This window comes from Odocoileus virginianus, chromosome 19 (genome assembly GCF_023699985.2).
Source record: "Odocoileus virginianus isolate 20LAN1187 ecotype Illinois chromosome 19, Ovbor_1.2, whole genome shotgun sequence".
Lineage (NCBI taxonomy): Eukaryota > Metazoa > Chordata > Mammalia > Artiodactyla > Cervidae > Odocoileus > Odocoileus virginianus.
Window position 1 is genome coordinate 22183169 of NC_069692.1, and position 13048 is coordinate 22196216.

The 13048-nt window shown below is 38.3% G+C and overlaps 1 protein-coding gene across 5 annotated transcripts; it reads right to left on the minus strand.

Moving 5' to 3' along the window:
* Positions 1–4019: 4019 nt before the first annotated feature.
* FAM229B (family with sequence similarity 229 member B) lies at positions 4020–12952 on the minus strand. Of its 5 annotated transcripts, none has more exons than XM_020890406.2 (4): positions 12847–12952; positions 7717–7819; positions 5645–5783; positions 4020–4237 (listed from the first exon to the last, which is right to left on the minus strand). In XM_020890406.2, exons 3-4 carry the CDS (start codon positions 5767–5769, stop codon positions 4120–4122), a joined length of 243 nt encoding a protein of 80 aa, XP_020746065.1. In that variant the 5' UTR covers positions 5770–5783; positions 7717–7819; positions 12847–12952; the 3' UTR covers positions 4020–4119. The 5 variants fall into 5 exon arrangements, with proteins under 5 accessions (XP_020746065.1, XP_020746061.1, XP_020746063.1 ...); XM_020890402.2 differs by having other exon boundaries at positions 7661–7819; XM_020890404.2 differs by having other exon boundaries at positions 7661–7816; positions 12847–12950.
* Positions 12953–13048: the final 96 nt, after the last annotated feature.

Below are 13048 nucleotides of genomic sequence, written 5' to 3' on the forward strand. Positions count from 1 at the left end.
TAAATAACGTGCCAGCTGTCATTGAGCTAGACTGAGGAGCCAGAATTGCAAACAGGACCGCTGCCTACCTCCAGAGCCAGCATGAATGTCCCCTTCCTTCTTGCCTCCAGGGGACTGTCTGCCATCGGGCCAACCCTCAGCTGGTCCCCAAAGCTGGAGTCACAAACTCAACCACCTATCAAGCCAGGAAGATATCATAAGAGTGAAGTTGGTTGGGTCTGACAGAAAATCAAAAGGGCACTTGCCATGGCTCATCTAGAAGGGCAGCAGGTCCTCGGCCAATTATCACCATAAAAGAACACAAGTCTTAAAGGGCCAGAGTTTCCAAAAGAAGATGGAAATGTGAAATATGAGGGGCTTGAAATGGCCTGATTTTTCAGTTAGTAACTAAAAACAACAGCAATTAAAATGACAAAAACGCTGGGCAGACCAAACAAAACCTTCTGAGAGCTAAGGGGTTCTGAGCTAATGCGGTTTCTGGGCTAAAGACTCTGAATCCAGTAGGGCCTTAACTAGTATAGGTTGAACCAATGCTTCAAACACACTAAGCCCTCACAGTATTTCCTACACTAGATCCAAGCAGAAGGCAGCAGCTCTGAAACACCCTGCCATTTTCTTTTCCCAAAATTTTCCTGAGATATCCTAGAGGGCCCTTCTGTCCCTTCATTCTCAGCAGTGGCCCAAAGTCAACTCCACCAGCCAAGCTGCAGACTGGCTGGACCTCCAGTAGCTCCAGCTGGTGTGTACACAGACTCACATGTATGCAGACCAGAAAGCACAAAAATTCTTCTATTTAACATCTCTACAATTACAAGGCCACTTCTTTGCAGTTAGTATTTCACACTTACGATCGGCAGAGAAGAAATCTACTGACCCCCTATCTGCTGACCTGGTTAACAACCACACAATGACATTCAGAAACTTTTGAGTTTACCATTTATAAAAGCTTGATTCAGTTCTTAGATGGGACCCCATCTTCTCTCAAGTTCCATCTAGGGAGAAGTTGTCCTTTCTTTTAGTTAATCATAGTATATTGGAACTTCATATAGAGAAACATGGATGGATGTTCAGAGTAATTTTGACTGGTTGTCATTCATGACCCATGCCTGTTCAAAGCACTTTCAAAATGAGGCCTCCCATAGCCCCAGTTTGAAGGAGCAGCCCTATTCGGGCCTGTACCTTACTGTCCTTATCTCATGGCCACAGCTGATTGGGAGAGGGCACCCTCCAATAGCTTTACAGTGAAGCAACATCCCATTATTGAGTGATGTGAAAAGATGAGTTCCAACAACTGAACATTTTCTCATGAAACTGACTTGCAAAGCACAAAGTATCAAGCACACAGCAATAAAAGCTGAAGCACGAATGATCTCATCTAGAAGTATGGGTTTAAGTCCTTACCATACACATTTATAGACACACAATTGTCATTCTATAAACATACAAGATACATCCACCTACAGTCCATAGGGTTGCAAAGAGGCAGACATGACTGAAGCAACTTAGCCCACACACACACACCTTTTGTCCGTTAAGAACCACCCCAGTTCTATACTCACAGTTTGTAAGCAGGCATCTCAGAAGACACTGAGCTATTTCTGTTCCCTGGGCCCTATTTTCCTGTACATAACATGGCAGTACAGGGTGTTAAGTAGGGTCTTTGCTTACCTTATTCAGTGAATACAGACTTCAACTAAGACCATAAAGCAGTAAAAACTCAAGTTCACCACACTGAGGCATGAAGCCGGGCTAGCTCAGATCATTTCAGTATAAGCTGTAAAACCACAATGCCCCCAACACACCACACATACACACACACACACACACACACACACAGTAAGGAAAGGCAACAGTAGCGGTACTGTCCTGCATGTCAAGTTTCATGAATTTTGTCTATTATCCACTGATGTGCTGTAAAAACCTAGAACAGTACCTGACATGTAGGTATGTGCTCAATACATACTCTTTGAATAAATTTCAGGAAAGCAAAGTTTCCATAAAAGTTACCCCCTCATCTTGCCTCCCAAAGCAATCACTTATAAAGTACTTGGCAATCTTCAAAAAGGAAAAAGTGATACTAACTCCTCCACTTGGGTTCCCCTGAGCCCTAGGGATCTCTGATTTGCCTGAATTTACAGAGACAATTCCCAGAGGAGGGCATGGCAATCCACTCCAGTATTCCTGACTGGAGAATCCTGTGGACAGAGGAGCCTGACGGGCTACTGTCCAAAGGGTTGCAAAGAGTCAAACATGACTGAAGCGACTTAGCATAGAATACCAAGGAAAAAATGGCATATCATGTCAGAGAGACAAGCGTCCCCTCAAGTCTTTAGTAACCTTTCAAGTCTTGAAAAGTAGATGAAAATGTTGGCTACCATGGATAAGGTCACTCAATTTATAAACTTCATAGCACCAGAGGACACCATCCCCAGAGGATTCTACCAGGGGTGGGATGGTATGGGTAGAGTTGTAGATGAGTTTTAGAGGTGAAAGCCTGATAATCTGCCAAATCATGGGATGGCAGGTTATTTCCCCTCCTTGGATGCAGTTTAGTTACTTGGAATCAGTTTAAGCTTTGTTAGGGCAGATTCAGAGCAGCCTTCAGTCCACAGCTATCCTCCATTCCAGACCCACCTGCACTTAGGCAGTATCTAACTGATATATCATTAAATGATCTTTCCACTATGGTTGAAACACAAATTACTCCCAGCCTTGTATGAGCTCGGAGGAATTTTTCATGACTCCTTTCTCCATTCCCATCATGCTCTCCTCAGCCTTGGTCAATTTCCTTTATGGATTTTGTTCTCTTCCTTTAAGGAGTCTTAAATTTTTTTTTGGCAGATAATTAAGTTACTCATGAATCACCTTGATTCAAGTCTTATTTTTAAGCTTTGTTAATGTTCACGTATATTAGTTTTTAGTCTAGTGCTAGTTTAGACCTCCTACTAAGATATATGACCTTTCTGAGGTCTCTATTCAATGCCACACATGTTCACAAAGTCTTTCCAATCTGGCTGGTTGGAATTCAGACACCTCTCACCACTATGTGAGCTCTCAGAATTTCTCCATTTATAAATCCCTGATGAAAAGTTTTTCTTTTCACCTCATGTAGCACACATGCATTTATGTCCATGTAACTATAGCTAATAAACCTTTCATTTAAGACGGCTTATGGATAAGCCTTATGTAATGTAGGAAAGTAGACAAGAAACTGGGGAAACTATCTGACACTAAAGTCAGTCTTCTGGAGAAAAGAAAATTTTATAGAAGGAAGGGTGACAACCATCAAGAGGAAAAGAAAGCAAGCTGAGTTTCTTGGAACCATTACAAGAAGAAAAAGAAAACAGAAAAGACTGGCCTAGACCTCAAAACTGAACCTTAAGTCTAATCAAATAAAAAGATCCATCTGAAGTTTCTCAATACTAACTACAGACAATTTCAAGATGACTGGCTGGGACTTGAGGTCGAGGGTGACGAGGAGACATCATTATTCCTTGGGGTTAGAATCACAGCCTTGACCTCATTATAATAAAGTTAACCAAAAACCTGAGCTCCCTTATGATAGCAGTGCATATGCTTTGCAGATTAACCATGGACTAAGAATCTCCTTTGGTCTCGGGTATTATTCCAAAATGCATAACCCACAGGGCTCCATTTCTCTCCCAGTATAATCATTCCTGAGCAGAACATTGTCAAAAGACAGAAACTGGCTTACAGTATTCAAGTGAAAGGGTTTGGCTAAGTAGCAATTCAAATATAAGCAAAGGAAACCAACCCAAAACACATTAAGCACTGAGGAGGAGCCCTTCCTGTCTGATAATCAAGGTGACTTAAGCTTCACCATGAATTATTGATATTAATGATCCACTGTGAGCAAGATGATCTCGAAGGTGCTTTCTAACTGTGAAATATTATTCTGTCTTATCTGTCAAACATAACTGATGACTTATCACTGCACACGTTTTACAGGCTACATTTCTGTCTTTCCCAACTAAAAGTAAATATTTCAACTACTGTCATCATCCAAAGGTGCCACCGCTTTTATTTGTTACCAGATCATAAGATGATACTGGCCCATTACCCTTGACCTAGTCAGACCTCTACAAAGACTTAATGGTGCTATTTGGGACGCATGTCCTTGCTGCTTTGTGCAGGTGGCTTTCGCATTGTTGCATAGACAGTGATGGGCACATCGGTTATGGTCAGGCAATGACTTCCAGGGCATCTTCGGAGTTGCCTAAATAAAACAACAAATGACATGTAGTTAGATATAGAAAAGGAAATTTTTTTTCAGAGCACCAAAGTCTGAATGTATATTCAGCTAAGTCATTTTGAAATCTATCAATGTCAGAAAATAGTTATAACACAGTGGCACTAACGGAGCAGACATTTTAGACTTACATTGCAAAGAAATTGTTGCTAAATGGTGTGCCATAATCAAAGGATATTTATATCAAAGGATATTTATAAATATAAAGATAACCCTCCATATGTTCATCCTGAAAGGTATGCAGTGATTACTTAACAGCCAAGAAAAGTGGAGGGGGAGGTGCATAGTTGTAAACCTAAGTGATAATACTGTGGCAATTCATATGTATACGTATCTTAAAATCACTCCAGTTGAGTGAATTAAAAACTAGACTATTTGTGGAAAAATATAAAACTGAACATATGACTCCATGTACTATTCAAATGTCGATAGGATCTCAAGTTTAAAAGAGCTTTAAATGACATCTAGTCAAAAAATACACTGAGTGCTTGAATTTCCTTTCTAACATCCCCAACAAACAATAACCCAACCTTACACATCTCTAAAGACTAGTGATAACTATTTCTCACAGTCATTTGTTTTATACCTGAACAACTCTGATGTTTAAAGTACCTTCCTTATTAAGTTTAAATTCATGTTCTGAAAATTTCCAAGCCATGACAAATCAAACCAATGTACTATTTGCTATGGTAAACAGCAGAAAAACTATTATAGTTTTCTTCAATTTTGCAAAAATGATTTTGTTTCATAGAATCTTCACCTCTATATCACTTAACTTCTGCCAAATGTCAAGTAAAAGCCAAAGCGACACTAAATCTGAGGTCTGAGTTTTTTCATCTTTTATAGCTTTATGCCTAGAACAGTGTGCCCTGCACATAAAATACACTGAGGTTTGCTTATTTGATGGAATGTTATATAATCTTGAAACTATAAACAAAAAAATCAAGATAAATATTTACCCCAAAAAAATGGTCTACCATTCAGACTTACAGAGGTATAATACACAGACTCTGTGCTAAGAAAACCTAGGCCGTGTTAAGACTGATTTAATGGGACTTCCCTGGCAGTCTGGTGGTTAACACTTCACCTTCCAAGGCAGGGGGTGTGGGCTCAATCCCTCCTCAGGGACCTAAGATCCCACATGCCCTGCAGTCAAAAATGGAAACATAAAACAGAAGCAATATTGTGACAAATTCAATAAAGATTTTTTTTAAAATGGTCGACATAAAAAAAAAAAGGCTTTATAAAAAATACCAATTTAATAACAGTAATATTCCAGGGCTGCTTTCTTACTAATTGAATGTTAACTAAAGCTCATATTGATGATAGCCATTATATGTCTCTTCAGTTATTAGGGTTAAGAAGACTTTTTACCTGGTTGGTGACATCTCTTTCCCATTACAGGCAGCACTGGAGCTCAGTCCAGGCTCCAGCCCAATTGAAGAATCTCCCCCTTCCACTGGAAACCTCCTTGGCTGAGTCCCAAACCGAAAAGGCATAATTCACTGAAAACCTAGGTTAGAAAGTTAAAATAAAGGAGATGAGAGGTGAACTGTTTTCAAAAAGCTCTTCGGGATTCTTAACATTAATTCTGCTACAGGCACATAAAAACATTCTGAAAAATGACATTTTTAAAGATCTACCATACACACTCTATGTATATAACTCTCCTTTACATACAATTTTAAGTCTTGAGCAAAATTAAAATGGCCACTGGATGATAAAATTAAACTGTGCCCTATGGTTAACATAACTGAAGTCCATTTCTGTTATATGAAAAAATAACCATATGACTTTGAGTGGTTATGACAACAACAGACTTGACCTCCCTGCCTCTCTGCCTATCTAAGCACTTCTCTTCCTTAGATAAACAGCCGTTTCACATCTAAGTGGTATCTACTGTGATATCACACTGTTCTATTCCTTCCATCCCTGGTGATCATCCAGTAATCTACAGCTATTCCTTCTGTCCCTGGTGATCATTCGGTAACCCTGTTCCTCCACATTTACAGTGCATTAGTTAAGAAAGAGCCAAGGGAGACTTGGATTGACCTGGATTCAAATCCCAGTTCTGGCACTTCCCAACTATGTAATCTTAGGAAAGATACTTTTCCAAGTATGTTTTCAAAAATAAACTGAGCTTAGTAATGGTATCCACCTCCAGGGTACTAATGAGGATTAAACAAAGTAATACATGTAAAATGCAGCACCTAAGACATAGTACACACTCAATAGATGTTAATTATTATTACTCAGCAGTTGCTGAGCATCATTACATACATATACAAATATAATGCAATGTATATATAAGATATGTATGATACACACACAGCTACACAAAATAAGCTCCTTACTGCCTGCCCACTGTTGTCTCTGCTTGGAATTCTTCCCCACCTCACTGCTCCCACTCTTTACTTGTTAGGGCCAAATCATTCACTAAGTCTGAATTTAAATTTCACTTTCTCAGAGGTGCCTTTTATAACCCTCCATTATATGTTTTCTTAGCACTCCATTACTACTTTGTAACAGTTATCATCACTCTGATTCAGGATTTCTCAACTGCAACACTACTGACATTTAGGATCACTTAATTTTTTGTTGAGGAGGGAAGAGGCTGTCCTGTGCCTTGTGGGAAGTTCTGTAGCATCCAAGGCCTCCATTTACTTACACACCAATAGCACCCTAGCCCCAAACCTGTGACAGTCAAAAATGTCTTCAGACATTGCCAAATGTCTCTTGGTAGAAAAGGGGAGAAAAATCTCCACCTGTTAAGAACCAGTGCTCTAAAATTCTGTAAACGTTTTTCCTTAATTATTGTCCCTCCCCCCCCCACTCTCATTCTATGTCTTTGTCACCATGGATTAAATCCTTAATACCTAGAACAGTGCCTGGGAAAGTAAAAGTGAAAATGTTAGTCACTCAGTCGTCTCCGACACACTGCCACCCCATGGACTGTAGTCTCCCAGGCTCCCGTTTATGGGGTTCTCCAGATAGTAGTGTTAGAGTGGGTTGCTATTCCCTTCTCCAGAAGATCCATCTCCTGTATTACAGGCAGACTCTTTACCATCTGAGCATAGTAGCTCTATCTTGTATAAATTCACATGTCTTCAGCGAAGGACCGGAAAAGTGAAAACTATCTCATAACTGTTTCTTATGCCTAGTGCAGTAATCTATGCCTAATAAGTATTTATGATGGTAATAATAAAACTAAGTTATGAAAGCTTTGGAATTTGAATATTATAGTAGTTTTTATAGACTGTGTATCAATTATTAAGGGGAAAAAATGTCACATTCAATGACAAGTTAGTAAAACCACAGTAAAAATCTATAGCTTAGTTTAACTATTGTATGTAAGTATTAAGTTTCAGCTAATTTGGTATATAGACTTACCGAAATAGGCCCAGTCTGATTCCTTAGAGGTGAATAAATCAATTGCTTCTACTGACCTTCCAGGGAAGGCTGGAACTGCCAAAGGAATGATGATCAAATGTTCCAGTAACACCCAGAAACTGTGACATCAGAAGATTCTTTCACATAGTTTCCTACCTGCTAACAAATAAAATATCACAATTCACAGCTCTAGCACAAGCTAAAACTCAGCGAAAAATTGTCTCTGAAGTATATATGAAGGTTTTATTCTTGCTGTCACGGCCTTGTTTTCTAGTAATATTAAATATTTTAATCTATGAATGCTGCATCTCTATTTTAAATCAACCATCTAATCTGCACAAAATCACATGAGATTCTTCTCACTTCATATGCTATTTTTCTCATTATCTTTGTCTCCCAGGCTTTCCCTTAATTAATAACCCAGGTTAATTCAATCTACCTATTCCTCATCCCACTGAAAAGGCCTCAAACTGCACTTTTACAAATTTCTCTTTAGTTCTTCCTGTGCAGGACTTTCTACCACCTCTCTTTAATGCCTGGGCTACCTCTTATTTCTTGTTTCCTCAAAGGAGCCTTGAAATTCCTAAATGACAGGAATAATGACAATTGAGAAAGAGAGAACACATCTTACACGGTCCTCTCCTGTTCCCTGAACTCTGAGATTCTCCTCTGTTCATACCATCTTTACCAAATGAATGATGATCAAAGAGCCCAGTGACGCCCAGAAATTATGACAGCAGACATTCCTTCATACAGTTTCCTACCTGCTAGAGAATAAAATGTCTCAATTTGTAATGCCAGCATCAAGCTGAAACTTATCTTCTGGACCAACCTCTCTCTCCCAATCTCTGTATCAACAGCTTACCGTACTAAGTGTAATACTTAAGTTTAACTCTTAAGCCAGAAAATTACTTTTCAGCTAATCAATTTTTTTCAGTTTTCTTAGCAATGACTGAACTATTAAATGCTAGTGAGCATTTTGCACATTTAATGAAAGTCTTTTTACTACCTACATTTTATGCTAAGTTCCCACTGTTCTGTTTTCATATGCTTTATATAGTAGGAAAATGGCATTTTACATAATTAAGTTGACATTAGACAAAACCTTAATTCTACCTTCTCTGTCTAACTAGGGTGCTATTTGTGAAGAGTTTATCACAATTTTAGCTCAGAGAAACCATTTAACTGTCATGGTCAAATAAACTGATTAATTGCTAGCCATTATTAGCTGATATATTGCTGGGACCAAACATTTGGTCCTTAGGATGGCAAAATGTTTTTTAACAGTTTGAATTATTTATGGAGGTGGCAGTGTGGAACTCGTGGCTTTTAGCATCAGAATTAGGTTAAATTTGAACACCATGTTAGCTCTGAGACTTTGAGCAAATCATTAAGCTTGTAAAATGGTACTAATTCTACATCACGGAGTTGTTTTGAGGAATAAAAAGCTAATGCCTGGGATACAAAAATTCAATCAGCACAAGTTCTCTTATCTTTTTGCATAATTCTTAAAATCAGAGTGTTGAGCCATTGATTTCACTTTTCAATCACTGACATATTGACACTACCTTTAAACTGCAAAATAAGGTATTTGTGAGTGAAATGTTCTTAAATTCCCCCAATTTATCATTTTAAACTAGTTTATTTGGCACAAGTTGTGCCAAGTTTCTTCTTTAATATGGATGATACAACAAACCAAACCAAAAAGTAGTCTTAATGATGAAACTATCCAGCACGAGTACATAAATCAAAGTATATTCACAGAGAAATGGATGCAAACTATCAACAGCGAAAAAATGGTGAAACCTCTAAATACTCTCTCTCAATTCTCCTAAGCCCAAGAATAAGTGATCTTTCAATCTTCAGGATATTGATTCATGAGATACAGAAAAAGAGTAATGTTTAAATTGGTCACATCCTAAGCAAAAAGATCCATTAGTAGAATTACCTCATTCATACAAAAAATATGTATTTGCTGATAATCCACCATGAGCCACGCATGTGTTAAGTACTAAAGATAAAATGGTGAGCAAATCAAATACAGTGTCTGTCCTAGTGGAGTTTACAGGTTAGGGGAGAGTACACTAGACTAGGACAAAATATAGAGGATGAGCAGGCATTAACTAGGTGGAAATGAGTAGGAAGCAAAGACACTGAAACATCTGGGAAGGGGGCAAACAGAGGAAACAGCATGTACAAAGGTCATGTGCCAACAGCAAGGAAAATAGAAAATCTAAAAAACAGAAAAAAGAAACCAGGTCAGAAAGAGTTAAGTAGTGGTTAAATCAAGCAGGAACATGAAGCCAGTTAAAGATTTTAGAATTTATCTTATGAGCAAGGGAGTCCACAAAAGAATTTTAATCTCCTGGAAAATATATTTAGGTTTCAGCGATTTTTCTCTATTAAATTTTCTGCTATTTATTTGAGTTCAACTCCAGTCTTTGGCAATTCCTTTTTACTGCTCACTTTGGGTTTGTTTTTGTTTGTCTAGTTTCTTAAAATAGAAGCGTAGATCATTGATTTGATACCTATTTTATTAACATAAGCATTTAATTCTATAAATCTCAATCAAAGCACTGCTTTACCTTCATTACACAAATTTTGAAATTTTCTATTTTCATTTCCTTCAGTTAAACTTTTTCTTTTTGGTTTCTTCTTTCACCCACAGGTTATTTGTTAGTGATAGACATAGTCTTGTCAGACTCCTTGTGACCCCATGAAGCATAGTCCGCTGGCCTTCTCTGTCTATAGAATTCTCCAGGGAAGAATACTGGAGTGGGTTGCCATTTCCTTCTCCAGGGGATCTTCCGTGAGATCTTCTCAACCCACGGATCAAACCTGGGTCTCCTGCATTGCAGGCAGATTCTTTACCATCTGAAGTACCAGAGAAGCCCTTTAGAACAGTGATATTTTGTTTTCAAATATCTGGGAATATTCTAGTTATTAATATCTGTTACTGGTTTCTTGATTCCATTGTTATCAGAGAACATTCTTTGTATTATTTTAATTCCTTTAAATTTACTGAGACCTGTTTATGGCCAGAATATGGACTATCTGGTAAATGTTCTGTGTACACTTGAAAAGAATGTGTATCCTGTTGCTGTTGGGTGACGTGTTCTATACATGTAATTAGATGATTGACAGTTTTTCAAGTCTTCTATGTTCTTATTTTTTGTATACTAGTTTATCAATTATTGAAATAAGGATATTGAAATATCCAACTATAATTATGAACATGTTTCTCTTTTCTATTCTGCCAATTTTTGCTTCACATACTTTCAAACTCTTTAGGCTCATAAATTTTTAGTAGTATTATGTACTCTGGATAAATTTTTATTCTTATCTTTCTTTACCCCTAGTAATATTCTCTGCTCTGAAATCTACTCTAAAATTTACATAGCTACTTTCTACTCATTAGTATTAGTATAATTTATCTTTTCCTACAGTTTTAGTTTTAACCTTTATATCCAATGTAGCTTTCTTATAACCAGTATACAGTTAAGTCTTGCTTTTAAAAATCTACCCCAATGATCTCTGACTATAATTAGAGTGTTTTGATTATTTATATGTAATATGATCTTGGAGCAGGAAATGGCAACCCACTCCAGTATTCTTGCCTAGAAAGTTACATGGATGGAGGAGCCTGGTGGGCTACAGCCCATGGGGTTGCAGAGTCGGACAGACTGTGACTGAGCACGCAGTATCTGCAATGTGATAGATATGACTGAACGTAAATCTGCCTTCTTGCTATTTATATTCTATTTGTGCCATCTATTTCTTATTCCCCTTTTGTTCTTATTCTGTACTTTTGAAACAAACAACTGAATATATTTTATGAATCTATTTTATCTCCTTTATTGGTTTATTGCTATACAACCTTGAATGTTGCCTTGGATTACTTTAAGGTTTAAGGTATACATCTTAACATTTCAGCATGCCTTCAATAACATTATACCACTTTTAATGCAAGAAAATTACAGAAGTATATTCTATTTCCCCTCTCACATTCTGCATTACTTTGTTGTTATATATACTTCTGCTGCTATCTTTAAGCAATCATCTCTTCAAGAAATTTTTCAAGAGAAGTATTTTGTATCTACCCACATATATATCATTTTCCGTGTTCTTTATCCCTTGGAGTAGGTCTACATTTCCATTCAAAGTCATTTTCCTTTTTTTTTCCCCTGCCTGCCACAAATACTGTGTTTTGGTGTCATGTTTGCGAGTGCTTTGTGGTATACTTCCCAATGTTGTTCATCAAGTATTTCTGGCTTTCTGTTTTCCAGAAAGTATAATTCCTACACTCCTTATGATTACTTGGAGCCCATGTGACTAGTTTTATCCCGACTTGTACAGACTTAGGTCCTACCATAATAAAAACATAAAATGTAAGTCACTAGCATAGCAGTCAAGCAGCAAGTATCAAGAAAATCATTCCTGGGAACTTTAAGGATAAGGGTAGTTATCTAAGCTATTCAGTGGCAAACCCATTGGAAAAAATCTTTGGAAAACTCTGTGATAACCTAGAAAGCAGCTGATTTGCTAATGAACTTGAAGGCTAGGTGAAGAGGTTGGAAGACAGAATGTCAGTAAGTGGAGGCCTTGGATGCTAATCCTAGCCAAACCTAGGAGAAGCAAGTTGAGATCATCTGAACAGCAGCTCTCCACCTTCTATTTACTTGTTTATATCCTCACCCACTGAATCCTATTACACTTATACTCAGCGCTACACAACATAGTCACATTTTTTTTTTTTTTAGTATTTCGTGTGTATCTACAATTAGACTGCAAGCTTCTTGGAGCTGGGTCTATGTTTTAATTTCTTTTAAATCTCCCAGAAGGCCTAGAAGTTAATGTTGAGAGCATACGGCTTCAACATACACAGCTTAGGTCTCTGAAGCACCATTTGAGTCAGAGGGTATAATCACCTAGTTTCGGCAGTATCCTGACAAGTCTGTCGGCCTGGGGTTTCTTTGTGCTCATCCACAGTCTGTTTTCTATCAGAACAAAGGGCTTGTCGAATAGATAAAGTAACACAGCGTCTCGAGTAATCGGAATAAACGGAATTTGACCCACTGACTCAAGCATTAAGACTGAACGAAGACTAAACCTCTGACAGATCAAGACAGCTTTAAAGACACGTGTTTTAAAAATCCCACTCCAAAGCCTAGTTACCCGCCAGTTACCACGGCCTCCGGAGCTGCCGACGCTCAGAGATGTTGACAAGGCAGCGAGGATCCGCGGTCCGGAGGCCCCGTCGCTATGGTAACGGCGAGGCGCAAGTGCACTTGCGCGGCCTTCTGACGGAAAATCTTAATCTGAACCTAGAGAGGAGCGGAGCGACGGCGGCGACTTGCGGCAGCGGAGTGACTTACGGCCGCCCCGCCC